This window comes from Phycodurus eques, chromosome 13 (genome assembly GCF_024500275.1).
Source record: "Phycodurus eques isolate BA_2022a chromosome 13, UOR_Pequ_1.1, whole genome shotgun sequence".
In the NCBI taxonomy this organism is placed as follows: domain Eukaryota; kingdom Metazoa; phylum Chordata; class Actinopteri; order Syngnathiformes; family Syngnathidae; genus Phycodurus; species Phycodurus eques.
Window position 1 is genome coordinate 25648931 of NC_084537.1, and position 27875 is coordinate 25676805.

General features: G+C 49.3%; 2 protein-coding genes and 1 long non-coding RNA gene across 6 annotated transcripts in view; all 3 read right to left on the reverse strand.

The window, feature by feature from the left end:
- The window catches only part of LOC133412057 (Golgi reassembly-stacking protein 2-like), an 11764-nt gene extending 4769 nt beyond the window's left edge, over positions 1 to 6995 (reverse strand). The window contains exons 1-5 of the mRNA XM_061695081.1: positions 6793 to 6995; positions 6077 to 6157; positions 1540 to 1743; positions 1383 to 1469; positions 1157 to 1287 (exon numbers count right to left, since the gene is read on the reverse strand). Of these exons, the coding sequence (XP_061551065.1) occupies positions 1157 to 1287; positions 1383 to 1469; positions 1540 to 1743; positions 6077 to 6157; positions 6793 to 6855 (566 nt within the window). The 5' untranslated portion in view covers positions 6856 to 6995. The remainder of the gene's footprint in view (positions 1 to 1156; positions 1288 to 1382; positions 1470 to 1539; positions 1744 to 6076; positions 6158 to 6792) is intronic.
- A 1557-nt stretch (positions 6996 to 8552) lies between these two features.
- Positions 8553 to 23703, reverse strand: LOC133411295 (glutamate decarboxylase 1-like). Of its 4 annotated transcripts, none has more exons than XM_061693494.1 (17): positions 23475 to 23703; positions 22822 to 22929; positions 21280 to 21336; positions 19788 to 19925; positions 19167 to 19409; positions 18451 to 18541; positions 15016 to 15128; positions 14230 to 14345; positions 13507 to 13586; positions 12723 to 12777; positions 12534 to 12650; positions 12392 to 12456; positions 11848 to 11926; positions 11588 to 11737; positions 11412 to 11519; positions 11244 to 11333; positions 8553 to 10015 (listed from the first exon to the last, which is right to left on the reverse strand). In XM_061693494.1, exons 1-17 carry the CDS (start codon positions 23674 to 23676, stop codon positions 9842 to 9844), a joined length of 1986 nt encoding a protein of 661 aa, XP_061549478.1. In that variant the 5' UTR covers positions 23677 to 23703; the 3' UTR covers positions 8553 to 9841. The 4 variants fall into 4 exon arrangements, with proteins under 4 accessions (XP_061549478.1, XP_061549477.1, XP_061549479.1 ...); XM_061693493.1 differs by having other exon boundaries at positions 22801 to 22929; XM_061693495.1 differs by lacking the exon at positions 21280 to 21336.
- Positions 23704 to 26397: 2694 nt separating this feature from the next.
- Positions 26398 to 27575, reverse strand: LOC133411297 (uncharacterized). Its single transcript, XR_009769649.1, has 3 exons — positions 27436 to 27575; positions 26677 to 26916; positions 26398 to 26486 (listed from the first exon to the last, which is right to left on the reverse strand). It is a non-coding gene; the product is annotated as an uncharacterized LOC133411297 (long non-coding RNA).
- Between the last annotated feature and the right edge of the window lie 300 nt (positions 27576 to 27875).

Sequence of the window (27875 nt, forward strand, 5' to 3'; positions counted from 1 at the left end):
GAATTGAAGCGGCCGGGTCAGTGGCGCGTCGGGAAGGTCTACACGGACGGGAATTTCACCATTTTGGAAGTATTCGAAATTGAAAACTTGCCATTAGCATGATGGAAACTTGATGGAAAGTGCTGTCACACAAGACTTGTTTTGTCATAAGCAGTCAAATGGATGCTTGCCACATGCGGAGCATTACAGTATCTTCCTTGCACCATTTCTGTGTCCCACTTCACTTGAGCATCTGAAGCTCACTCGTAACTCACATTTTGGCTTGCAGTAATAAACCAACCGAGCAAGGTCTCATAACACGAAAAACTCATGAGATCCGGTTGTCTTGCTAAGAATTATGCCGAAATACATTTTCCCCAACTATATCATATGTCCCGATGAAGAGCCAAACTTCCATTTTGTACATTTCTGTTTTAGTCCCAGAAATCACCATGGAAAGTTTCCAACTTGAAACATTTCCGGCATTTTGCAACCCTAGCGACAATGATCACCTACTGAAGTCGTTTTTCGATGATCGGTGGACCAGCCCGGACACCTCATGTCGTGTGTGCAGGGCTCGCACTATTTTTTTTTCTAAATATATCAAACGGATATTGTCATTAGTTTATTATTACCAAACTATAAATTAGATTGAATGTTTTGTATTACTGCTTGCAAAAGCCGCTTCGGCTAACTGCGTAAGCAATAAACAGGCTAATTACTTCCTCAGTTGGTTCGTTAGCAGCCTAATTGAAGACATTTTTTTCTAATTGGAACTTTGATCCTTCCAGTGTAGTAATGCCCCAAAAGACTTCGTCCAAGTACAAAACATATTGCACAGAAGCCGGCCGGGTGATGGGACGAAGTGGTAACCATAAAGACACTTGTTTTTAAAACTAAATAAATAAATAAATAAAATAATAATAAATAAAAAATCATTGCAATTTAGCATTTTCAAAAATAATACCAATAACTGATCATTTGAATATTATTATTACTATTGATCATGTGAAATTTTCATACCGTTTCATCGCGGTGCTGTTGGTGCTTCCACCCCCCCCCCCCCCCCCTCAATTTTGGAGCATCAACACGTCTAAACATGAGCATGTTATTCCTCTTTTGGAAGAAAACATGAACATCTTGCATCGGTTTCATCTGAGCGCGTCAAGTGTATTACCTGCCCTCTCCTCCCCAGGCGCCGTTGGGTGTGATGACCACCTCTCTGCAGTTGTCGGTGTCGGTGTTGTACACGTAGAGCTTCAGGCCCTTCCCCTCGTGGCTCTCGATCAAGGAGAACAGGTCCTCGGACTGCGCGGGAACGCCACACGATCGTCGGGAGCGGGTGAAGAATACAAACGCGACACGCGAGAATGGCAAAGACGAAGACAACGCCGCTAACCCACCTCGTTCATAACAGTGTCCGCGCCGATGATGTAGTCCGTGTGCGGCCTCAAACCGGCGAGGGCTGCGGGGGAATTGGGCTCCACTTCCTATGAAGAGCACAGCGAGGGAGCAGTGGGCGACGTGAACGAGACAGCCGCAACCGTCGGGTTGACGTACCAGAACGTGCCAAACGTTCTCGTTGGCTCCTTCGAAGCTGCAGAAGCGAATGGAGACCCCGAGCAAGCCCTGGCCCCCCCACAGGTTGCTGGGTGTGACTGTGGACTCCCGCAGCTCCAGCGTCTTTGAGGAGTACACCAGCATCTTGACCGGTTTCTCCACACTGGCTTTGAGAAGGTCCTTCAAGGTGTCATTGTCCTTGTTCTTGTGATGCAGAAGAGGAAATTAGGAAATGGTGTGTGTGTGTGTGTGTGTGTGTGTGTGTGTGTGTGTGTGTCTCCATCGCAGATCTGTTCTTTATCAAGATGGCGCCTACCAGTCTGGTCGCCTCGGTAACGCGCTCTCTAGTATTGTCTTTGCTTTTGTGTTTTTCGTCCGTCTTTGGAGACCTTACACGACTCACTTACACAAGGGGAGACCTGCTAACCATCAAGGAGGCTACTCCGGACTTTCTGTCACCGACTTTGGAAAATCCGCTCAGTTTTTTCCCCGAGTTACTCACCGGAGCGGCGTCTGCGGTTTTCGGCGCACAGAGGCGGAAGCGGCGCCACAGAGGGAAACGAGACGGCATTCAGGTGAAACTCCGCAAGAGAGGACACAGATTGGCGTTCCCGTCGATCCACCTCGCGAATGTACGCTCCCTACCCAACAAAACGGACGAGTTTCATCTTCTGTTAAAGACCAGTAAAGACTTCGGACGTTCCGCGGCCATGTGCTTTACGGAGACCCGGCTTTGCGACGCCGTACCCGATGGCGCCGTCACGCTTCCCGGCTTCAACATTCATCGAGCGGACCGCGACATGGAATCATCGGGGAAAACGAAGGGCGGCGGGATATGCCTCCATATCAACGAAAAATGGTGTACGGACGTCACGGTGCTCAGCACACACTGCGGCCCGCATTTGGAGTCGCTGTTTTTGAATTGTAAACCATTCTACATCGTTTGCATCGTTCATACTGGCTGGAGTCTATATTACGCCTCAAGCTAACACGAACGCCGCATTGCTAACGCTCGCCGAACAAGTCAACGAAATTGGAAAAAAAACACCCGGACTCACCCCTCATTATTCTCGGGGACTTTAACAAAGCTAAACTCAACCACGAACTCCCTAAATACAAGCAGCACATCGACTGTCCTACCAGGGAAAATAATACTTTCGACCGCTGCTACGCGACGGTACAAAACGCATACCGTGCTATACCTCGTGCAGCCCTGGGCTCGTCTGATCACTGCTTAATTCACTTAATACCGACGTACAAGCAAGAACTTAAATGTGCGAAGCCTACAGTGAAAACAGTGGAAAGGTGGACCAATGAAGCCAAGATGGAACTTCAAAGCCGTTTAGACTGCACAGACTGGAGTGTCTTCGAAACTTCAGCTGGCAGCCTGGATGAATATACGGACACGGTCACATCTTAGATCAGTTTCTGTGAAGAGGTTTGTGTACCAACAAAATCATTTCGCACATTCAACAACAACAAGCCGTGGTTCACTGCTAAACTTAAGCAGCTTCGCCAAGCTAAGGAAGACGCATATCAGAGCGGGGACAGGGCCCTGTATAATCGAGCTAGAAACCAGCTTACTAAAGAAATTAACATTGCAAAGAGGATCTATGCAGCAAAGTTGGAAAAACAGTTTAGCGCGAACGACTCTAAATCAGTCTGGCGTGCATTCCAATCGCTGACTAATTACAAGCGACGATCCCCCCGAGCTGAGAACAATAGCACACTAGCCGACGACTTGAATACCTTCTACTGCAGATTTGAAAAGGACAGTTTCACACCACACACCCGCCCGGCCGCACCCGCGACCACAACCGCACCTCTGACTTCTGCGTTAAACATCCACGAACAGGATGTGAGACGCATCTTCAAACAACAGAAGATTAACAAAGCGGCAGGACCGGACCATGTGTCCCCATCCTGCCTCAAAGTCTGCGCGGACCAGCTCGCTCCAGTCTTCACTCAGATCTTCAACAGATCTTTGGAAATGACTACAGGCCTGTCGCTTTGACACCTGTGGTCATGAAGTCCTTTGAACGTCTCGTGCTGGACCGCCTCAAGAGTGTCACAGGTCCCCTGCTGGACCCCCTGCAGTTTGCCTACCGAGCGAACAGGTCTGCGGATGATGCAGTCAACATGGGACTGCACTTCATCCTAGAACACCTCGACAGTGCAGGGACCTACGCGAGGATCCTGTTCGTGGACTTCAGCTCAGCGTTCAACACCATCTTCCCTGAACTCCTTTCAACCAAGCTTCTCCAGCTCAGCGTCTCACCTGCCATCTGCCAGTGGATTTACAGCTTTCTGACGGGCAGGACACAGCAGGTCAGGCTGGGGGAGGCCACCTCATCCACACGCAGCATCAGCACTGGGGCCCCCCAAGGTCGTGTCCTCTCTCCGCTGCTCTTCTCTCTCTACACGAACGACTGCACCTCAGCGAACCCGACTGTCAAGCTCCTGAAGTTTGCAAATGACACCACTGTCATCGGCCTCATCGAGGACGGTGACGAGTCTGCATAGCGACAGGAAGCGGAGCGGCCGGAGCTGCGGTGCGGCCGACGCAACCTGGAGCTGAACACGCTCGAGACTGTAGAGATGATGGTGGACTTCAGGAGGCATCCTTCGCCACGGCTGCCCCTCACGTTGTCCAGCCGCCTTGTGTCAACCGTCGAGACCTTCGAGTTCCTGGGAATTACAATCTCTCGGGACCCGAAGTGGGCGACCGACATCGACTCCGTCCTCAAAAAGGCCCGGCGGAGGACGTACTTCCTGCGGCTTCTGAGAAAGCGCGGCCTGCCGCCGGAGCCGCTGAGACGGTTCTACACAGCGGTCATCGAATCGGTCCCGTGTTCTTCCATCACAGTCTGGTTCGGCGCCGCTACAAAAATGGACAAACTCCGACTGCGACGGACAATCAAAACTGCTGAAAGGATTGTCGGTACCCCCCTACCCGCCCTCGAGGACTTGCACGCTGCCAGAACTAAGACAAGGGCGTGCAAAATCCTCTCGGACCGTCTGCACCCCGGTCACCGGCTCTTCCGGCTCCTTCCCTCAGGTCGGCGCTACCGATCAACGCAAACTCGAACGAGTAGGCATTCCGACAGCTTCTTCCCTCTTGCGATCAACTTCTTAAACACCTAACCTATAATTCCATTACAACAAGCTGGCATTTTTTTGACTTGAGTTCGTTGTCACCAATTATGTACGACTCGTGCACTCACTGTAGTTGTCTCGCCACGCTGCACTATTTGCATATACCGGCCACTCGTGCCAGAGTAGCATCTGCTCCATTTGCACACCGATTGAAGAGTATCTGTAACATTTGCACAACCGACATTGTCCCAGATGATCGCACGACTCGTCACTTCAAACCGCATACACTCCATGAAGTCAATTGACTGTCTGTTGTACTAGAGCGGCTCCAACTACCGGAGACAAATTCCTTGTGTGTTTTGGACATACTTGGCAAATAAAGATGATTCTGATTGGTTGTTTATAGGTTTTTACAGCATACAGAAAAAGTCCACATTTCGAGTTGCGCTCCTTCAGTGTAGTACCACGTTCTGCTCTACTGTACGTGATGGAGTGTAGTTGAGAAGAAGAAAAGGCAGAGAAGGTCCCAAACTGAAGTCCCGAGTACATACATGCCCGTGCTCCGTTTGTCTTATGCGAGGGGGTGAGCACAATTTCCTTGAACCTAGTAATAATTGTTTTTTTCCTGAAATGTTCAGTTCGTAGCTGAAATACTTGTTTGAAGGCTCATTTTAAAAAGTTCTGTTTAAGCCTGTCCTCTTGCGGTCAGTTAGTCTAGAAAAGACGTTATTGTCCGACTCCCGTCAGAAGCAGAGAACTGTGATTGAATTGAAGTTCTTGCTTGGGAAGTGGAACCACCGTTAAACATGTTCAAAAGGTCGCAAATTGCTGCTACGGCACAGTCCAAAAGTGGGTGTCCAGGATCAAAGGGGAAGAAGGAGAGCACAAGCAAGCAATAGAGAAACAAGGAAACGTCTTCAGCGGTTCATCTCGGGCACTGATCCGAGAAGGTCGTAGAGTCACCACTAAAATCAAGTCGAGTTTATTTGTATAGACCGAAGCAAGAAATTCAATCACAGCTTCTGACGGGCATCCAACAGTGACCTCGTGTCCAAAATGGCTGACAGGCTTAAACCAAACTTTCTTTTGAAACAACGCAGCGCACGATCCATACAATATTTGATTGACAGGTGAAGGGCCCATCTCCAGCGCCTTCAGTGGACACGCCCACGCAGTCCTGCAGCTTGTGGCCGGGCGTAATTTTACATACATGGTGATTTTTTTTATTAATATATTTGATGAATTCAAATTTGGCAGGATTTTCAAAAACACTCTTTAAGTTATAATTCATATTAAAACAAAAATGATGGCCTCTCCATATCACAGCTTTTCACTTTTTTTGCGTGCAGGTCCGGAACGTGTCGCCCTGTGATGAACGGCGGCTCACATGCGAAAGCTTGCTTTCTTCTGCTTCACATTCCACTTTTTTAACTTAACTTACCAGTCGGGTGTTGTTGATGGAGACGATGAAGTCAAAGAAAGGCTCCAGTCCTGCTCGGTGACCCGGAGAGTTCTCCTGAACCTGGGAAAAAGACAAAAAAAGAGGGATGCTAAAGAGTCCATCAGCTCTTGGACTTCTGGTGTGGCTGCCAATCCGTCCTGGTCAGAAGGTAGTCGAAAACACTGCAACTCAGACTTCACGGAAACATTTAAAGATCCCCATTTTTTAAACTGCTCTTTTGTTTTGTTTTGTTTCGTCAAAGCAATGGCATCCAACAGTCAAGATTAGCATTTAGCATCGCGATGGCAACACTGAAATAAGTCTGAGCAGAGAGTGACTCCAATTGTCCGTGTTTATGACAACTTTTAAACACTGTGCATTACGTCGGCAAAGGGTCCACATTTCGAACGAGGAGAGTTTTGTGTGAAGCAGCTTGACAGGTGTCATCGTGAGGAGCCGCGTAGCGTGTAGCGTGTAGCATGTAGCATGTAGCATGTAGCATGTAGCCAGTTGCTAACTTAGGCTCGAGCAGCGACCGCAGGACACAAAACCAAGGCCGAGATGTCATGCCCCGTCCCGTTTGTGGTTTGCCGTGACATGACTGCGCCGCCTCGGCTGGCAAAAGGGGCGCTCGTGCTAGCCGGCTAAATGCTCGGGGCAGGATGAGGGCAAGAGCCGGGATGTGCGCGGCGGCGGCGGCGGCGGCGACGACTCACCCGGAGGACGTGGTAGCCCTCCGAGCCGCCTCCCGGGATCTCCACGCTCTGCGAACCTCCCATGCTGTCGCGATTTTGCGGCTGCTGTCGCGCTCTCGAGGCTTTCGCGATCTTGCAGCTTTTGCGGCGAGCTGATTATTCCGAGGACGCGACGACTTGGACTCAGCCGGTACACGTCGTCAAACATCCGCTGCGCATGCGCCGTAACGTGGCAGGAAGTGACGTCTACCCGCGGCCTGTCCTGTCCTGTCCCAAATCGCCGCGAGCGTTCCAATAGCAATGTGGCACCACACAGCAACATTTGCGAAGAGGTTACTCTATTTGGGATGACACAATATTATAATGTCGTGTGCTGAAAATGTATTCAACAGTGGTCCAAAGTCTGGAAAAGTGTGGCGGGACTAAACAGTGCAGTTGTGAAAAGTCGAGTATAATATATCTGATGGTTGTTTGCTCGACTTACTCCATGAAGTGCATTTGTTTCTTGTTTCTGCACCCTTCAAACCAATAACCTATGACCCGCCCGTCCGGGGGTCCAATCCGGCCCGTGGGGATGGAACACATTAAGCAAAGTAACTGTCCGCCGGAGGTCGCACTAACGACCGCCACGAAACCTTTCCAAAAGGTGGGGAAATGTGTTTCGGGTCATCGAGGACGACGTATGACGCCGATGTCGTCAATTCAACGGCGACTCTCCGATCTTCTGTGGTCAGGGCCTCGACCCGAGCGCTATTCCCGGGGTGCTGCGCCGCTCCTTTGCTTGTCACCGAGGTCCCTCGGCGCAGGCCCTTGTTCTTCACCTTTGATCCCGGACGCCCACCTTTTTGACCGTCATTTAGCCCATTGTAGCTTCCACGTGCACTTTTTGAAAATAGTTCTTGGTGGTTCCCCTTCCAAAGGAAGACATTCAATCGCGGCTCTCCGCTTCTGACGAACATCCAACAATGACCTCATTTCCAAAATGGCTGACAGAAATGGGACAAGCTACTTCAAAAAAATCGACCTTCAAACAAGTGTTTCAGGCGAGAAAATAATTACTATGAAATGAAATTGGGCTCATGACTTTTTGACCGCCCCTCTTAAGTTACATGGCAAAACATTTCCTTTGAAAAATATAAAACCGTTCTCCAATCAGCTTTTCAAGTTTCACGGAACAAGTATTATGCTGCGCCATTTATGGACCTTCGGGACCATGAAACCTGCAACTGCATTAAAGCCTCCACCACTAGAGGGCGCAGGCCTTCCGTTCTTCACGTTGAGCGCCACAATGGCTTTGCCCTTCCATATTTTAATACGGTCGTTGTAAATGTTATGAAACGTGATGCTGAATCCTTTTATAATATCTCATCTCGCCCTATAAAATCCGCGATGCTGCTTCCCTGGACAGTAAAAAAACAACAACAACAACAACAACTCTTCAAGCACCATCTATTCCTAAAAGCGTCATAATAATAACAATAATAATAATAAGTGGTTCAGAGAATGGATGATGGATGGATAATAATGTTGTCGAATTCAAGAGAGAGCGATATATATGTGAATCGAGCAAATGTGATTTTTAAGAAATAGAATTTGCAGTACACCGAAGCGTCATATGCTGGGAAAAGAGAATAAAAAAATGAATCCCTTATTAGTAGCATCGAAACAGTAAAGCACCGCAATCTGACACAGAGCCTGGAGCTAGACCAAAACAAGCGTGCGTGTGTTGTGTGTGTTCGTATTATGGGGCAAAAAAATGTAAGACCGATATTGACGATTCAACAAGTCATATGGGTTTATTCAACTTTATTAAACATCTTATGAGGGACGCTGTGTTTTGTTTTTGTTAAAGTGCCTCCAGATAATCTCTCGGTAAACATTCCTTTGCAGCTATATTCATCTCAAAACCATTCTGGTCCCATACAGCAGTTGCTCACAACAAAGTGTTTCGATGTGATTTGTGCAATCGTTCGATTCACATAAACGTCCCTGGTTCCCATCAACGTTTCGTCAATATCTCGTCGTACACATCCATTTACAATGGAGGAAAGAAACGGGAAACTAGTGCAAAGACACAAAGAGGAGCTCCTCAAACAAGATATTCAGTGGAGCTCCCACAATACTGGAAATACATGTAATATGTACTACAATAAATGTACTATGTTACAGTAAATGCGTAGAATTCAAACAGATGGCCCAATTCGTGCGAGCCATTCTCAAGAAGAGACTACATCCTCACACGTCTCCATTTGGTTCTCCGTCCCATCGGAAGGCCGGTCGGCCACTGCGGACATTCGCGGGAATAAACGCACGATAGAAATTGCATCGCAGTCGAGGGTCACGTGTCACACACATCTAGAAAGTTCTATACGAGGAATAACAACTTGCAATATTTCCGCTGGATTCTCTTTCTTTGGCCGACAAAGTCGCTATCATTGAAATGACCAATGATTTACATCATACAAATGATCACCATGTACTGCACATGAAGATACACTTACATTAAAATACCTGAATCTGTATACAATGAAAATGCAATTTTTTCCATCTAATCAAATACGAATAAATACTTTTTAAGAACACATACCGGTATCACGTGATCGCAGGGCACAGACAATGAGCCAGCATTTGAACATCAGAATCACACACACACAGAATAATAACTAACCTGTCCGACTCGGAGAATATGACAGACTTAAACACTTCCTCTCAGGATTTGACTTTGAATTGCTATCCTGTACACATATATTAATTAGCTTATGTTTCATAAATACCATCCCTAAAATACTTATCCAGTATATATTGTATATGCACACCTGAACTCTGGTATACAGAAGAAGAATTTCCTGATGCTTGTCAGGTTTTGAATTGTGCTTCTCTGCTTTTCGCGCACACATTGAACAAGAATCTAAATGAATTCAACGACACAGGATTGAACGTACGCAATACGAGACTTCCCAGCGGCACGCGTCCGTCGCGCTTGTTGGGTCTCTCCTCAGGTGGGGAACAGTCACAATGCTGCGCTTTAGAAATACAACACATGGAACACTGCGGCGGTGCTATAGGAGGTCTACAGGTCATGACCCAGCCTCTCTATCTCATCAATGAGGAAGTCGATGTCAGATTGGGTGGCCGCGTGGTTGGACACGACCATACGGAAGAAGTTGACTTTGTTTCCCTGAGGCTGGTAGCCCACCATGGTGGTCCCTGACTCCATCATCATGGCCTTGATCTTCGGTGCAACCTGCGGGCAATAAACAAAGAAACAAAACAAATAAATCACATCAAGTGGGGAACGGATGGAGAGCCTGCGATCAATGACATTTGACCATGATGTCACACATACATCTGGGTGGCAAAAGTCCAACGGATATTCCGATGGCGCCATTACTAAACAAACCCTTACTGTGGATGTCATTTGGAATTATGGCCGACAAGTTCAACCTTGGTTTAAAAAAATGATGCTAAAACACACTTAAAATCTCTCAAATGCATATGGGACAATGTGTTATGGTCCGGTGGAACCGACAATACAGAAATTCAAGCATTATGTTTTTCTTAAAACTGGGCTCTTAGTCAAGGTGGGGGGGAATTATGAACAGTTCCTTCGTCAAGATGAGGGGAATTGTGAACAGTTCCTTTGTCAATGTGGGGGAATTGTGAACACTTCCTTCGGCAAGGGGAGGGGTATTATGAACAATTCCTGAGTCAAGATGGGGGAATTATGAACAGTTCCTTAGTCAAGATGAAGGGTATTATGCACAGTTCCTTAGTCAAGGTGAGGGGAATTGTGAACAGTTCCTTTGTCAATGTGGGGGAATTATGAACAGTTCCTTCGTCAAGGGGAGGGGTATTATGAACAATTCCTGAGTCAAGATGGGGGAATTATGAACAGTTCCTTAGTCAATGCGGGGGGAATTATGAGCAGTACCAAATGTACCACATAGGCACAATTCTTTAACCACATTATGACAGCCGTTTTATTTTTGATTCATCCTCTGGAAAAGAGTTGTACAGGTATAGGGCGCATTAATGGTGGAAAAGGTTTTGAAAGGATTCATCTTTGTATCGATTTTTTGAAAATCACAAACGCCTGACATTTGAATAAGGGTGTGTTGACTTTTTCTATGTCTTGTGAAAACCAGATGATGGAGGTGTGGTTACCTTTAGAAGAGGCCAACAGGCAGTCATCTCTGTACAACTAGGTATTTATGAAATCCACTGGCTTTATCAGACTCACACACGTTTGCTGGATTGATTTAGATTTTTTGGAAGGAAATAAAAAATACAAATAAAAAAAAAAAAAAACCTCAACCATTTGGGGTAAATCTGTCGTCGTCGTTTCAACTCAGGTCAGCTGTCGTCAATCACTTTTCTGCCACTCGGAAGAACCCCGGCGGCGATTGTTTACCGACATTAGGAAACGGTCGACTGCAGTATCTCCGCGCTAGCAGTGTTGACGTGCGTCTCACCCTGTGGAGCTTTTCCCGCCTCTCCTCACTGTCGGGCATTCCTCGGAGGCTGGGCGGAATGTACCAGAAGCAAACGTTGGTGTGCTGGGGCTGCAGACGGAAGCAGTCGCAATGACTGGACTGGATGCGGAAGCAAATGCGGAGACATGCGAAATGAGGACGGCTTACCGCGCCATCAAACACCATCTGGTAGCCCTCCCTGTTCTTGATCTTGTTGTACAGGTACTGAGACAGATCCAAGCACCTGTCTATGTGCTGCTCAAAGCCAACGGTGCCCTGTGAGGGGAAACACAGCCTTAAAAGGAAGCAACACGGCGACATGTGTGCACACTTCGTCCTTTCACCTTGGCCTTCCACATGAGCCAGAACTTAAATATGTCGACATGCCGGCCACACTGAATGGCTTTGTCCCCGGTGTCGTATGTGACGTCGTACTGCTTGTCTTGTTGGAACAAATAGCCGGCACACATGGAGTTGCAGCCGCCCATCAGTCCCTGCAGCAAACGCACATACATTGCAATCTCAATCTCCGTTCGCCTTTCCTCAAGACACGCTGGGGAAACATCAAGGTATCGATGCGACGGTGACCGTGTGAGTTCTCTACCTTCTCTCTGACCAGGATGGCCGAACACTGCAGGGGCACGCCCATCATCTTGTGCGGGTTCCATGTGACAGAGTTGGCCCTGCGAAGTTGAAACAGGACGTCGCAATCGTCGGACTGGGAACATCGCCGCGACAGTACGTGAACGAAGCACACGACAGACCGCTTGTGGAATCCAAGAGAGGGAAGCTCAGTTTCGATTGACACTTGTCTGCGAGCTCCTGTATTGGCCCGTTTACAAACTGGCCCTTGCTCTTATTCACGTAGTTTGCGGCAGTGGAGACGAACGAGTACTACATTGTTGCTGTTATTTTGGTTACCGACTTCCATGAAATAGTCCAAATATTAAAAACCCTCCTCAGTATGATGGAGCGTATTACGATAGCACACAGCAGTAATATTGTGTATGAAGGACTATAGATGGATATAAGGAGGGGCCAGCCATGCGCAAGTACGACACGCGTGTTGCGCTTGCACTGAAAAACGGATATCGATCGTTTTTTGCTGACTCAATGTAAAAGTTCACCATCTATGTTCATGAAATTACCTCTCGATTCCATTGAGCTTGTGGCGGTGCTTCCTGGACATCAGCAGACCGCCGCCCCACGCTCCCTTGCGAGACAAAACAGCAAAACAACGACTCGGCATTACCTATTGCGAATGATGAGAAAATGGTGTTGGAGACTTACGTCAACGTGCAGCCACAGGTTGTACTTGTCGCAAATGTCAGCAATCTCATCGATGGGGTCAAAGGCGCCGTAGACGGTGGAGCCACCTGTGGCGTTGACAAATAACGGCACGTAACCCTGTCAAACGGAAAGAAATGTGAGCCTTTGGCACCACACGATCGAGGAAGGAAAGTAAAACCAAGACCCCACCTTCTGTTTAGCGTCAATGATCTTAGCCTCCAGATCAGCAGGAATGACCCTCCCCCTGGAAGATTGGAACACGACACCTCGTCATACCCGAAAGTCACTGCGCACTTCCTTTTTCTATTTTGTTTCAGGTCTCGTGCGCGGACCGATGTGAGGCCATCAGCATTGGGCAGCGCAGGCCTTGCAGTTTCTGGAAGCGTTTCGCTCCCTGGCCGATAGCTCGCCAACTGACATTAGAGCAGTGTTGGAAAAAAGACGTTTTTCCGTCTCCCACTGCAGTTCGGCAGCACTTCGAGAAGATCGACGGCCGTCACGTTGCTCCGGCTCGTAGAACATTTCAAACTATCCGTGGCGAGTTTCTCCAAATAGGATCTGCTCTTGACAAACCGCGCGGCGGAAGGCCTGCTACTACTGCCTCCGATGAAAACACCGAACTCTCGGTGTAAAGTCCTGCACTGGAACGCGAAATAAAAATACAAATTGTGAATACTTGGGAGAGTGACAAAGCTTTATCCAGACAGACTTTAGGTTGTCGAGCATCATGATCTTCTGCACGAAGCCTTTCAGCAACCTGAAATCGGCACAGGTGAAGCTTTATCAATTTCGGAAGCAACGGCAGAAGCGAATGTTTGTCGACGCTGAGACGAGAGACTTTCCCTGGCATTGCGTGAACGCCTGCTCTAGAAGTTCCATGTTTTCATCAGTGGTTAAAAAAAAAAGGAACTGTATAGTGACCTTTGAAACATATATTGTTGTCTTTTTACATGGAATGTGTGCATTACAGTACCTCTCATCTGTGCTCAGCAGAATGACGTTCTCCGTGCCAAAACCCAGAGCAGCGCCCGCCTTCTTAATGGAGTAGTGGCTCTGCGGGAACAAAGGCAGGCGATGACGCTCTCGCCGCTCACTGGCACCCATCCGTCCATTTTCTGTGGCGCTTATTCTCACGCGGGTCGCCTATGCCAGCAATCATCGGGCAGGAGGCGGGGTACGCCCTGAACCGGTCGCCAGCCAATCGCAGGGTCACTGGCACAAGCGCTCAAAAGGCCATCAAGGGAACGCGGCACAGCGGCGCCATTCTCAAAGGCAAAACATCCGCCCACAAAATGGGTTCATTAACACGGATTGATTTCATTCATTAAGATGATTAAATCATCGGTTCGTATAAATAAGCAAAACGATCCAAAGGTAAACTATTTGAAAATGCTTTTATTAAATAATTTTAACAAAACTATTTCTAAGGAAAGGGTGGTTAGCACATCTGCCTCGCAGTTGTGAGGTTGCGGGTTCAAATCCGGCCCCCGTCTGTGTGGAGTTTGCATGTTCTCCCCTGTGCCTGCGTGGCTTTTCTCCGTGCGCTCCGGTTTGCTCCCACTCCCCAAAAACATGCGTGCGAGGTGAATTGAAGACTCTAAATTGAGTTATCGATATGTGCCCTGCGATTGGCTGGCGACCAGTTCAGGGTGTACCACACCTGTGCGTGCGTGCCCGGTGGTATCATACAACATACATGTTCCGATGTGAAGAGAACCAGTCGAGGAGCAGCAGACATCCCCTTGGTCTTGACCTCGGGGAAATACTTGTAACGTGCGATCATCACGCTGTACATGTTAGAAATAGCGCCCCCTGTTGAGGTGAAGACACATCGATGTGTAAAATGAAACTGGCTCCGAAACTGACACAAACCTCAGTTCAGGAACAATGTTCGCAAACAAATTGCTTTACGAGCAAGATTTTACGAGCGTACGATGTCACCTATTTCATATATAGATATCGCTTTTGGCTTTTTTTTTATTATTATTTTTTTTATTTTGCTCTGAACTAATCGATCTGGCTCGCAGGAAAGTGAAAGTGCAATTATGTGTTAGCGCTATTTGGAAGCCAAATTGTTTTACAGTAAAAAAAAAAAAAAAAAAAAAAAAAGACAAAAAGAAAGGAAATCAAGACGAGAGTGGTGTTTGTGTTTTCTAACCTTATGTAGTATGGCCAATGCAATTCATTCGCCATACATGACATAAATAATGTGATGCTAGGCAGATAGCATCCCGCCAGATAATTGTGCTCGGCTAACGCGGAAATGGCCACCTGAAAATGGTCCGTTTTCACAACCTGCCGTTCAAACATTTGATGATGGAGAACTCTACCGAGGTTTGAAGCCTGGAATTGATGAATCCAATTTCCGTTATTTGTGTCAGGAAACTAGAACGACTTGGAGGATGACAAGAGTCGTAAAACAGATCGTGTCCGTCCTTAAGCGCCACTGGAAATTGTTTCCAGCGGTTGTTTCGTGGCTAACCTGGCGAGAAGAGGCCGTCTCCCTCGCCGCCGGGCCAGCCGACCATCTCCCTCATCTTCTTCAGGGTCAGCTGCTCCATTAGAACAAACACGGGCGCGATCTCGTAGGTGAACCTGTCAATCATCCCAAAATGATGCGAGCATTTTGCAGCACATGGCGCGCCATCGCGGCAACCCGCCGCGCCGTGGGCAACGTTTGATCGCGAACCGCGAAGACTCGGCCCGCTGAATTTCCCTTCGTTTGACTGATACGAGCGTTTGAATTATTGGCAGTCGGTATCCGTCGTTGTGTCTCAGGGGCAAATATTTCAAGGTAACCTTTTTCCAACTTTGAATGCCAAAATGTCTTTGCCCCAAATGACGTTTGATGATGTGCAACATGTTTTGTGACCACGCCAACGACATTTTGGGGAAATATCGGCTTTTTCTCCTGTTTTCCGTCAACCTGAACACAAATGCATCTTAGTTTCTTTCTTCGCTGCCTTTGCAAATGTCACTCGAGCTGTCTTTAGCGTTAACGCCACCGGAGAGAGCCTCGCTCGCGGTGACACCGGAGTGACGTGGCCTTTTGCAGACAGGAAAAGAAACGCCGTTGTTTATAAGGAATCTGTATGAATTTGTGAAAGCCTTGCATGTCTTTACCGTTATTACGATTGTCTCAAGACAGGAGCGGAACGGATTCGATGTTCATTTCTTCTGTTTGAAGGGCCAACACGCGGAAATGGTGCCATTTGAATGAAGCCGTCCGTGTGCGTCTTTGCCGTGACGAACGTTTGTCTCTGCCGTTACAAAAAGAAGTGTGTTTCAACGGGCTAACACGATTTGCTCCGTCAATAAGGATCGCTTCTACTGCGGATGGCTGCAATGCGAGGTCGTCGCCAACTTCGTGAAAATCGCGCAAATGCGCCATTAGAATTTGGCGCGTGTCTTGACCATTATTGACCCTGATCCAAATGTCCCGTATGTAGGGGAGGAAGAAGAGAGATCTGCATGCATGCACACAAAGAGGGGCCGCGTTTCTCCGTGACGAGCTGCTCCATAATTCCCATTGGCGCTCGTTTGCTGACTGAGCTCGTGAAAGGAGCCGACATTCACATTCAAATGGCCTCCGTCGTTTCATTAAAGCACACAATGCGGCGATGGCTATCTGTCGATCCGGCCGACCTCACTCGCGACTGTGAATGGGGCGGATTTGACAGCTGAGAGGAATTCGCTGCGTGTCGGGCGGAGATAACACGGCAGAGAGAAAACCCCGCTCGCAAATGAAGTCTGCTTGGAGGAAAGAAAACGATTGCAAGCCACAGAGAGGAAGGTGTGTTGTCCACCAGGAGAGAAAGTCGCACGGCCGCTCGGCAGCCACTTGCGGAAAAGCTTTCGGGTTTTGGGAGCAGGCGAGAAAAAAAGGCCGCGAGGAGAAAACGAAGAAAGGGCAGGAAGGCGTAAAAAAAAGAAGAAAAAAAGAAAGAAAGAAAGAAAGAAAGAAAGAAAGAAATACATAAAAAAAAAAAAAAAAAAAAAAAGTCACCAAAACGCGGAGGGGAAAGCGGGGCGTTCAAACGGGCCGAAACAAAACGTGGAATGACACGATGAGCACACGAACGACACGAACGTAACGCTCGTTTACAAATCATTTGGTCAAATTCAATTCGGTCAATTCGGAAATGGATCCCAAGAAATCCACCAAAAGGCACGCGCGCACGTATTCGTCGAATTGCGCGCTTTCTTTGACGCCGCCTCGCCGAAACTGGCGCAATCCCGCTCCTGCGCCTTTCGAATCGCATTGAGAGTGCAGGCAAATGGCGGCGGCTGCCAAACACTGCGCGACTTCCACCAGCCCAACCCACTCGTAATAACGCCAAAGACATCTTCATTCGTAGCTCGGAAATCACAGCGGAAACGAAGCCACAAAAGGAGCCCGTTGTGCACGAACGGGCGGCTCGGGTTCGTTTTTTCACGGGGAAGGACAATTCAGCGGCAGGCCCAAAATGTCCAACGTGTCAGCGGCATCTTCGCAGAACACATTGATGATTTCACATCATAAAACGTCCTTTTGCCAGAGACGTTTTGGCGTCCAGCTTCGGAAAAATACGACTTTGCAATCTTATTATTCATGTGAATGACTTGCAATGACTTGAATTGGGTACGCGACAGCAAATTCTTGATGGGGATTGATCAAGCCGCACGCAAATGAGCCATTTCTGCAAGGTAAAAGGAACGAACGAACACGGTGTCGTTTCAAACGTGATGTCGTCCAGCCGCAGCAGACAAGAAACAAAAGCTTTTCCCAATTGCACGGCGCCATAATGACGATAATGGCCATGATGATCCCAGTCAGAGGCAATCGTCGCTCTTTTGAGGGGGGCAAATGAGCCCTCGACTAGTCACCTGCCCGTCTCCGGGGGGAGCCCCCTAATTGCCCCCATTACCGTCCTCCGGGGCGCCCTTGATGCGACTGACCCCGCCACACCGGCCGCTTTCCACGGCGGGTCCGCTGGCGCCCGCAGGACATCGTGTGACAGCGAGGGGCCCAGCTGGCCGATCTGCCGAGATCGGCTCACAATGAGCCTGCGCCCAATGGGCCGGAAAGCCTTGCTGCTGCCGCGAGCGCGTGCGCTCCTTCCAGAGGGAAGGAGGGGTGTGCGGATGGAGAAGCGGGCGCTTTCATCTTTCCGACGTTTGGAGAAAGCGGACACGTGAAGTGTCTCCATCGGTGTTGATTATACTTTGCCGTGTTCCTCCTCGGCCGTCGAGCACGACGTCCGGCATCGTATTGTCGAGAGACTTTTGTTTTTTTTTCTGTGCGCTTCTTCTCCAAACGCTCCTTCCCTCCTCCGTCACTCGAGATGTCTTTAGCGGCTCGACTCGATGCGGAGGAGCGGCTCCTCGGCCGTTCTCGGAGGAAACCGCTCGTATCCGCCGTCTCGTCCTTTGGGTCGCGACCCGCGGCCGGCGACCTTCAGCGAGGGCGGCGCCGAACGGAGAAGCCTTCCTCACCGCGACGAGCGAGACCCCGAGATACTTTTCAGGTCGCGGCTCGATGACGGCATCGCAAGCCGTAACAGAGATGACGGACGGACCCCCTCGACGCAAATTCTGTCCGTGGAGGCAACGAACACAATCGGTGACAAAGGGAGTCCAACCCTCACCGCAAAGCGATTCTCCTTTGTACAACGGACGCTGTGCTTCCTCGATCCTAATTATTCCTCATTGTTTTCGTTTGCGTTTTCTTCATGCAAACTCGCCTTTGGCAGAGTGCGAGTCTTCGGTCCTTCTGCCGTTGCGCAGCGGCCTGAAGGTTTTTGCGGGGAGCGAGCGAGCATGCGCCGCGACAAGCGCGAACCCGATGCCTCCGCGCGACCGCGACCCGAGATCAATATGCAATCTAACCTCCCCTGAGGCGGGACGGAATGAGACACGCCGCGTGCGCGTGACTTACATGTTGGTGTTGGCGGCGGACGTGAGCCACTCGCCCGCCAGGCCGATGATGTCCAAACCTGACGACAACTGGTTGAAGAAGCGAGGGTGACCTGGAAGACCGACAGACACAAAAGCAGTGCAACCGGACGGATGGTGACCGGGAGAAAATGTGTCAAGGAATGACGGTCGCTTTGGGAAATTGCCACGATTTCAGTTTGAGTTACATTTGAAAAATCGCCGCCAAAGCTCCGATTTTTGCTTTTCTTTTCATCTGACTGCCCCCTTCCGGAGCCGCAGCTGGTGATTGGCCCTCCAGGGTCATGTGCCATTCTGCCCTCGTCTCAAGCATGACCAATTTTCCCAAATAGGACCTAAAAGCGCCGCCCTCGTGCTGCAATCTACGTGTTTGTCGGAGGTTTTGAAAAGGTTCGACTCCCATTTTCACTTTTCAACACATAAAAGAACATTGAATTTTGAACACCTTCATCTTTACAATTTTGGAGTTTTTTTTCTCTAATCATATTGTCTAAAATGGTGCACATTTGTCATGAGGTCAATATGCTATCCTCTTTTTTGGTTGTTGCTCTGCTTCAGCAATGGAGCCCCTAAAAACCAAGGTGGGGTCCCAAAAGAAATTGTTGAATTCCAAAAAACGAAGCTTTCCCAGGTGCCTTTAGCGCGATCGATGGAACGATACGAAAAGGATGGTCCATTTTGTGCGTTTCTTGGCCGTACCTGTGCGGACTCCGTATTTGAGCGTGTCCCTGCAGTCCACCAGGATCTGCTCCAGAGACTCGGGCTGGTCGGACAGCTCCAGGTTGAAGCCCTCCATGCCCTCCAGCAGCTGGTGAGGGTGGTGGAAGTCCAAAACCTTGGTGGAGCGCTCGAAGGTCTTCTTCACATAGTTGGTCAGGATGTCGACCACCTCCAGTAAAAACTGCATGGTCGCTTCTTCTCCATTCTTGGCTGGCAACAAGTCTACAACAGCCAGGAAGAAAATAAATAAATACGATTTCTCCCTAATAATAATGATAATAATAATAATAATAATAATAATTCAAAAATATATATATATATATATATATATATATATACATATATATATATATATATATATATATATATATATATATATACATATATATATATATATATCGTTTCACACTAGTTGAACCTCTGGATACATATATGTCAAAAGATGCAATTGCTCACGCAAGGCGCATTCTAAACAAATCCTCCTCCTCCTCCTCGTCATTGTAATAATTAGCTGCACCGCGTGAAATGACGATCGCAACGAAACGCAGAAACGCAGAAATATGTTTGTCCGCTGTGAAAGTAGTGCGGTTTGCGCGGCACCTCGGGCAAACAGGTTGGAGAAGTCGGTCTCGGTGCGTCGGAAGCGGGCGTCCCTGTCGCTGCTGTTGTCGCAGGAGAGCAGCTTCTTCTGAGCCAGCCTCCCTTTCTCCTCCAGGCTGTTGGTCTTCTGCAGGAAGCCTAAAGCGCAATTGCACGGCTTAGGAGCGGCGGCGCACGAGTTATCGCCGAACATTTCCATGCCACAAGATTTACAAAACGCAGTTTTCCGGCCAAGCGAAGGAGGTGTGACGTTTGAGTCGAGTTGCGCTTCGGCATCATCGCCACATTTCTGCTGGAGGCCCAAGCGAGCCTGGACTAGATATAGAGTAGACCACACCCACCGCGCGCGGGCGCGGGCGCGGGTGCGGGCGAGGGCACGCGCGCGCCGACCGACCGACCGGACAGCTACGGCCCCTAAATTGGCTTCATGAAAGATGGCCGCTTTTTGCCCCGCCGCCTTTCGAGGCCCACAAGGCCCGCTAAATGTGCGAGAAGGAAAATCGCCATTTTCGATCATTCGGACAATTTGCCACGACGAGAAAAATCCTATGTTGCATTTTTCAGAGGAATTCCACAGTCGATATTTGAAACCACGAAGCCCGAAATCCATTCCAATGTCTTTTCAATAATTATTGTATGCAATCCACAAGATATTTTTGAGGGGGGGCTGGGAAGGGGGGGGGGGGGGTTAGCAAGCATTCCTTTTTCTCATGATATACAACGAAATGTCATTATTTGTCACGTGTACTTGCAAGAATTGTTTCTTCCCCCCAAATTGTTTTCTGCAGGATTCGCCAAATGCATTTCTGCTGGCCAAATCTGCGCGTGTGTGCTTTCTGGCATATTTGCGTGTGCTGTCTGAAAAGCTTTGTGGCCTGGCAAAGACGGGGGGGACGGGGGTCCGGGGGCGGTCAGAGTGGGCGAGAGGAGCTCTCATCGTCGGAGCCACGGGCTAATGTCCACTGACCTTTCCGAGACGCTAACGCGCTGTGACACTGTTGTCGGCCACGTGCTCTGTCGCTCGGAGAAACAATCCAGCGGCGCAACGTTTGCTCGGGAACGCTCACCTGACAATTTTCTTTTATTTCGATTGTATTTTTTTGGGGGGGGGGGGGGGGGGGGCGAGCGCCAAGACAAGAGCAGCCGTGTCATATGCCGCATGATAAATATCCTCATTTCGGGAACCGTGTCGGTTTCGAGTGCATTGTAAGAAGCGGGGCGACGCAGAGCGCGTTTACGCCACCGCAAAACAATCGGCGAATATATTCGATGACGCACTTGACAGGCGCAACATTTGGAGCTTACGAACGGCGCTCAAATTTGCCTTTCAAGGCACAGTTTTTTTTTTTTTTTTTTACATTTATTTGATTGTTTACAATATTGAGTGTCATTATGCCAGCGCGTTCCGACTTACGTACGCCTTCGTCGTAAAAGAGGAGCAGATCAAGGCCACGCTGATAATCATATTTCTTGGATGCAGGCGACAACTTACCGCAGATCCTCGTGCCCAGTTTCCGTGTACAGCCATGCATCCACGCATATTCGTAGGCTACAACAGAATATAAACCTTTATTATAAACCTTTCAGGTGCGGCGGCGGCGGCGGCGGCGACGGCGACGGCGGCGGCGGATTGACGCGAACGCGGCCAAGCACACGCGATGGAATCGGACGAATATTGCAAAAATTGCAAATGTTCTGCTGGTGTCCTTCCATTCGGGAACTCAGTTGTCACTTCTTTGGTCCTTTTTGGTCCATGAAAAACTGCCAAATCATTGGCGCAAAGATTATCGGCTACCTTGAATTATGCATCTTTATTTGATTTTGTTCTGTATTTGGACTCATTCTATTTAAAGGATTCCAGTACGCTGGACGAGTCAGAACATTTCCGAGCTAAAAGGCCAAATCAATAGGGACACGCTGGCTCACGCGCGCGGGAATCAACACCCGTGAAATGAGCTCGCGGAGGAGGGGGGCGGGGAAATTAATGGAGTAAAACCTCGCACATGTGCGACTGGGGCGAGCTGCTGATGCTCGGGGAAGTCTAGCAGACACTTTTTACAGGCCCACGCGTGAGCGGAGGTCATGCGGGGCCGGTGGGACCCGATGCAAAGCGCCGCAAGCCTGCACGGCCGTCAATAGGGGGGGGGGGGGGGGGGCAAAAACAACAACAACAAAGAAACTTGTACAGCGACAGCAATAACACGGGGAAAAAAATATTAAGATTTTGGGGGATGCACACGCGCACACAAGCCATCGGGAGCGAGATGACGCATACGGCGGACGGCGACGGCGTGACGTCATCCAGCAGCAGCAGCAGCAGCAGCAGCAGCGCGACGCGGGCGAGACACAAGAAAAGCAGCAATTTGAGCCCATGGCTGCAATCTGGAAAAATGTCGGCGATCGTCGCACTGCAACGCGCGCAGACGTTGAGCGAGATACACAACGAAAAAAATCATCAGCCTACCGGTTGCACCTGCTTGAAAGGTGGGCCACCGACGTCACTTTCCGACAAAATAATCCAATAATAAATGTGAATTGAGCACATTTGAACGATGTTGTACGGAAGCAAATTCAAAGCACTTTTTGGGAGGTTATGCACAAAAGTGGAAAAGTGGAAAAAAGTCCCAAACGCGTCCAGAACCCGCTGACGCAATCTAGCATCACCTCACATCGAGTTTGCGCAAGAAATGTTTTTGGGCTTTGTTTTCAATATTCAAATTTATATTACATTTATATTGCGCATTTGAAAATGAAAAGTAAAGCTCCAATGTCACATGATGTCCTCGCCTGCACGGCGCACTGCAGGCGGACGGACGGACGGACGGACGGCTGCTGTCTGTTTTTAACCGCAGTGATTCATGACGGAGCCCACACAGCCGATGACCGGGCAAGCAGCCCCCCCCCCCTCCTCCCCAGACGGACAAGGTGGGGCGAGGTGGGCGTGAGTGGAGAGTGCAGCGCTCTTTGAGCAAGGCAGCCTTTTCTTTGAGTGTGGGCGAAGTTGCCTTTCTACCAAGGTGTTCTGCGGACGTACTGGTGGTCGAGGGCCTTAAATTGCCGCTGCCGGGGTCCTGGTCCCCGCAGACGCTTCTCGCCTCCGCCGCGGCCATCGCGTGCGCTCGATCCGGTCTCCGAGTTTCAACTGCAAACCAAGCAGAACAGCGACATCGATCAATCTGCAGCCGTCGAAAACAATCATTCTTATCCTCATTGTGCACGTGGCGCGCACTGCTGGAATGATTTCACGCGCGATACCAGCTCGCCAATTTGGAAGCGCAATTGCGCACCGGGGGGAATGCGCGTGCATCGCACATTTCTTTCCTGGCGCCTTGAAAGCCTCATTAAAAAAAAAAAATCATAATAAAAGTCACCGGAGAAAACGTGATCAGTTTTTTTCCCATCGGTGTGAAACATAAAGCTTGAGTTGATGGAATTAAAAACGTCAACTGCTGATAAATGACCTCCAAAAATGATTTCATTGCACTGAACGAATATGAGGGAAAACAACAACAACAAGAAAACAAAACAAAAAGGGACAATGGGTCGGTTGCCAGCCATCTGCAATTGAATTTGGTGAAATCAAGCCGACGTGTAAATCATCTTTTCCAACTGAGCGAGCGTCCAATCTCTCCGCGCGCGAGACGCCGCGAGGGCCGACGGGAAGGCGAGAAGGCGAGACGTCGTTACCGGCACGCGGGAGCAGAATCCGCAAAGTCGACGCTGAAAACGGAGGCTCGCAGGCGCTGAGGTGCGCAGACGTCCCAAGTCGGCAGCCGGCACTGGCTGCCTCAAGAACATTGGACGCCGTTTTTATAGGCGCGGCGGCGGCGGCGGCGGCGGCGGCTGCCCATTGGTCGCTCGCGCGTGAGTCACACGACAAAGACGCCATCGACGAAGACGCCAAACGCAACAAAAGTTCATCGAAACGCGAAGGTGTGCGTGCGCGTGCGCGTGACCTTGGGACGACGACGCGTCGGTTCGGGACTTGTGGGACTGAACCCAATTCGGATTCTTCATTTTTGATTCATTTTTTGATTCGAGCTCCAATTCTGCTTCATCCCCAATAGGAAAACGCCCGTATGCATTTCTCATAGGCCGATCCCAATTGGATTTTGGAAGAGTACAATTCCAATTCATTAAAAAAAAAGAATAAAACAATTACTATAAAATATTGATGTACATCTATTTATATATATTACAACTCGGTATTGTTGTTTGAACGTCATTATCTTTGTTTTATGTTGTAATGTGTCAAAGATAAGAGATTTTTTTGCATATTTTTGGGGAATGTTTGTTTGAACGTGCGAAGTTCGTATCGTCGTGTCCGCGGGCGAGACACCGAACCCGCGTCGCCCGCAAATGAATGCGGCAGGATGTTTTGTGGCGGTCGGAGGGGCCGCGGACGCAGAATGGCAGCCGCGCTTGCGTCAGACTGCCCCCTGCGCAGGTCGCTTACCGCCGCCGCGTGTGACTGTGGAGTGAATGAATATTATGGGAAACTGTAAAGCGTCATTGAGTGCCTTGACAAGCGCAACATTAAGTGATGAAAAAAATCAATCACCAATGTTTGTGTGGGCCGATTGTTCATGAAACACAACCATCATCATCATCATCATCATCATCATCATATATATATATATAAAGTTGGGATGGGGCTAGGAGTAATTAAGTTTGACTTCTTCCTACTGCTTTTCAATTGTTTTTCAACTTTTCCCGTCGTCTGTTTTGTTGTTGCTTCAATGTCACTTTCACGCGTTTGAAATCAAGAAATCGACGGTTTTATTTGCTTTTCTTCTGTTTCTCTCTCTCTCTCTCTCTCTCTCTCTCTTGCGCCCCGTCCCATAAACTGTCACGCGGTCCACTTTTGCGGCAACTTTTTGCCATTGCAATTCTTCTTATTTGAGTTTTGCAGAAGAGCATTACGGGCATTTTTAACTCTCTCAGCATTCCCTCAACGCATCCCTTGGCCAGGAATGTCGCCAAATGTCAGCATCAATGTCTTTGGAAAAAGTTCTTTCCAGCCTTCCTCGCGGTGAGTACTCGTGCGCGTCCGTTCCCTTTTGTAGTTGCGTGCTGCTTACTTTCCGTCCGACTCGCGCGCTCCTTTTTCCGGCTACGGCGCACATCTTAATATCTTCGCACATCCGGGTCGCATCGGACACGCTCGTCGTGTTTTTCTGGACCTGCGAAAAGTGCTTTTCGCGGTCTATCAGCTTATGCGGCCATATTATTTCTCCTCCGCTATTGTGCGCAGTCGAGCCGTACCGGCGCAGACAATAATATTGGCCTTCGCGAGTTGGCAGCACTGCACGCGTCGTCATTTTTTTGGGTCCGACCTCGAGACCGAGATACCGCAGAAGACGGCGCCCGCCCATTTTTTTTAGACATCTTGCTTAACTTGCTGGTCATCAGAGAAGATGGAAAAAGGTTGATAACGCGACTTAGCGAACTCCTTTGCGCGTCACAGAGGTCACGCTCTCGCAGAGGCTTTTCTTCTCGGCCTCTGATCCCGGACACCCACCTTTTGGCCGCGCGGCGCCGCCATTGGAGCTTCCCCGCACACGTCTCGCAACCTTTCGAAAATGTTTGGTGCTGGCGAGAACGGCAATTGCAGCTCCTGACGGGCATTCGGCAACGACGTTGTTTCCAAAATAGCCGACAGACTTAAAAAAAAACAACTTTTTTTTAACTCAAGCTTCAAACTACAAACTGTGAAAATGTCAGTCAAAATAAAAATTTTAATCACAGCCCCTCGTCACGAAACGTTGCAGCGGTGAGGCCGCAGCATCGCTTTGAGGTTCTTCTTGTAATTTGTCCTCCATCAGCAACATTTCAGAAAGACTCACGGCAGGAGGGAGCCCGATAATCGCAGGCATTGCAAATCGGAGACCGACGGGACCGGCCGGGTCGCATCGCACGTCCCGGTCGGTCGAGGCTGCGGACCTGCGGGGTCGCGCATAGGTGACCTCGGTACAGCCGACGTAGGATCATTTCACCCCGTGCGCTCGTCCCAAACTTGCGGTTTTGTCCCCCGTCCGTTATTTGTGGTAAATAATCCTTTTTGCACCAATGGAGTCGGGAATCTCCGTGGAGACCGCTGGCGTCAAACTCACTGGGCAGCTAAATCGTTCTTATTGCTCGCTAAGAGCAGCAAGTGTCCACGTCAGAGCCTCTCAATGCTCCGGAAGGATCTGTGACGAGGCAAGCATCTCGCGTTCCGAGACAGGAACGAATAATATATAACGAATTTGTCAAAGTGTCGGGACGATTGCACTTCTTGAACAATTGCATCGAGACAAAAGAGCGTCGTGACTTCCGCGAGTCGTTGGAATCCTTTATGCGCGTGTACCCGCAGTGTTAATTGTGCAATCTTTCCCGTTATTGATCGAACGATATGGAAACGAGCCGTATGTCAGTCCGCCGGCTTTTCTTCCGCGCTTTCGGCGTCCTCGTCCGACGGTGGAGATAAGCAGTCTGAACTGTCGGACGACTCTTCATCGCTTCCCGGCTCGTCGTCCTCATCGTCGCCATCTCGGCGGGCGCCGTGCCGCTCCGCCCGTCGCTCTGCGAGGAAGAACGGCCTCCACCTTGCGAAGCGCCACTTTCAACTTGACGTTCGGTCTTTACCTTGCAGCAGCTTCTTCCGGATCAGAGGGAGGAACTCCGAAGCTTCCGGATGATGCGGTTCATAGATGAGAACTGAAAACACAGACAGCGTCAAGAGATGCGACACGTCGCCGGATGCGGCGCGCCGGCACGTACTCGCCCGGCACAGCCTTTGCGCCGGTCGGAGGTCGCCGGCCGTCAGAGCTCTGAGGAACTGAACGGGGACATTCGGGTGACGAGCGTTCCGGTTTGAGGGGCACGACGACGCCGAGTCTCACTTCACCTCCATTTTCACTTGCACCGGAACGTCCAGGTCTTCATCTGCGTCCGCCTCATCTTCCTCCCCAGCTGTCGCTTCTGTCGGTGGAGGGCGTCATCGTCATCGTCATCGTCATCGTCCTCGTCCTCCTCACGATGAGCGTATTTGGAATTTGCGCGACCTGCTGGCGGGCGTGCGGCGTGCGCAGACGTGACGTTTTGCTCGCGCGGCTCCTCTGCTGCCCGAAGCGCGCGCCCTTCAACCCTGAAAGCGGAGTCAACGACGGGTGCGTTCGCTCGGCGCTAAATTGACTTTCAATTGTTTGTATTGTTTTATTATTGCCCGGATAGGACAAAATCTTTCGTACAACTGTATAGTAACAGTCCATTGGAACCACTGTGAAAAGAATATCGATCGAGTTTTGTTTTAGCTCGTTGGACTGGTAGAAAGTCAAACAACGGACGATGAACCGATTTGACATTTGTTTTGCAAAGCCGTCTCACGTTACACTTTTCACGTGTAAACGAGGAAATATTTGCTGGGCGGCCGCAACGACAAGTAGAGCTGCTCCCAAGCCGGAAATGAACGTCATTCCGCTTTTGTCGTGACCTCTGGGAGGTCGAGGACGACTTTGCCTCCGTTCGCGCACTCGCCGTGCGTCGGGATGAATTTGCATCGTTAAACTATTTCGTTCACGACCTTCGTTGGCAGGAGTTCATTTGACATTATTATTCTGTTTTGAGGTTAGTTCCATAATTGTGAGACAAAACAGAGTCTGCTTACCTTTTTCCGGTTGAACTTGAACTCATTGGACTTCTGTGCTACACCAACAAAAGCAATTGAGGCACGAGCAGAATTTGCTTGTGCGCGGGTCAAGCAAAGCACGAGCACGTAACAAAGTACTGACGCAGACACGTTGCCGTAACAACACAACAACAGTGGCTTTTCGACTAAATGCTGCCCCCCGTGTTGAAGAAAATATCGCAACTCGGAAAACACCGCGGAAGCGCTCGCCATTGGATTGAATTGCTTGAATTTGAGATGATCCCGGTGTTCACATTCTCTTATTGCAGTTATGAAAACTACGTATTTGGAAATGATCGATGACCTTGCAGATATATGCTACTGGGTTCAACGGACGGGAAGAGACAAAAACGATAAGTAACTTCATTTCACCTCCTAATTGCCGTGTGTGTGTGTGTGTGTGTGTGTGTGTGTGTGTG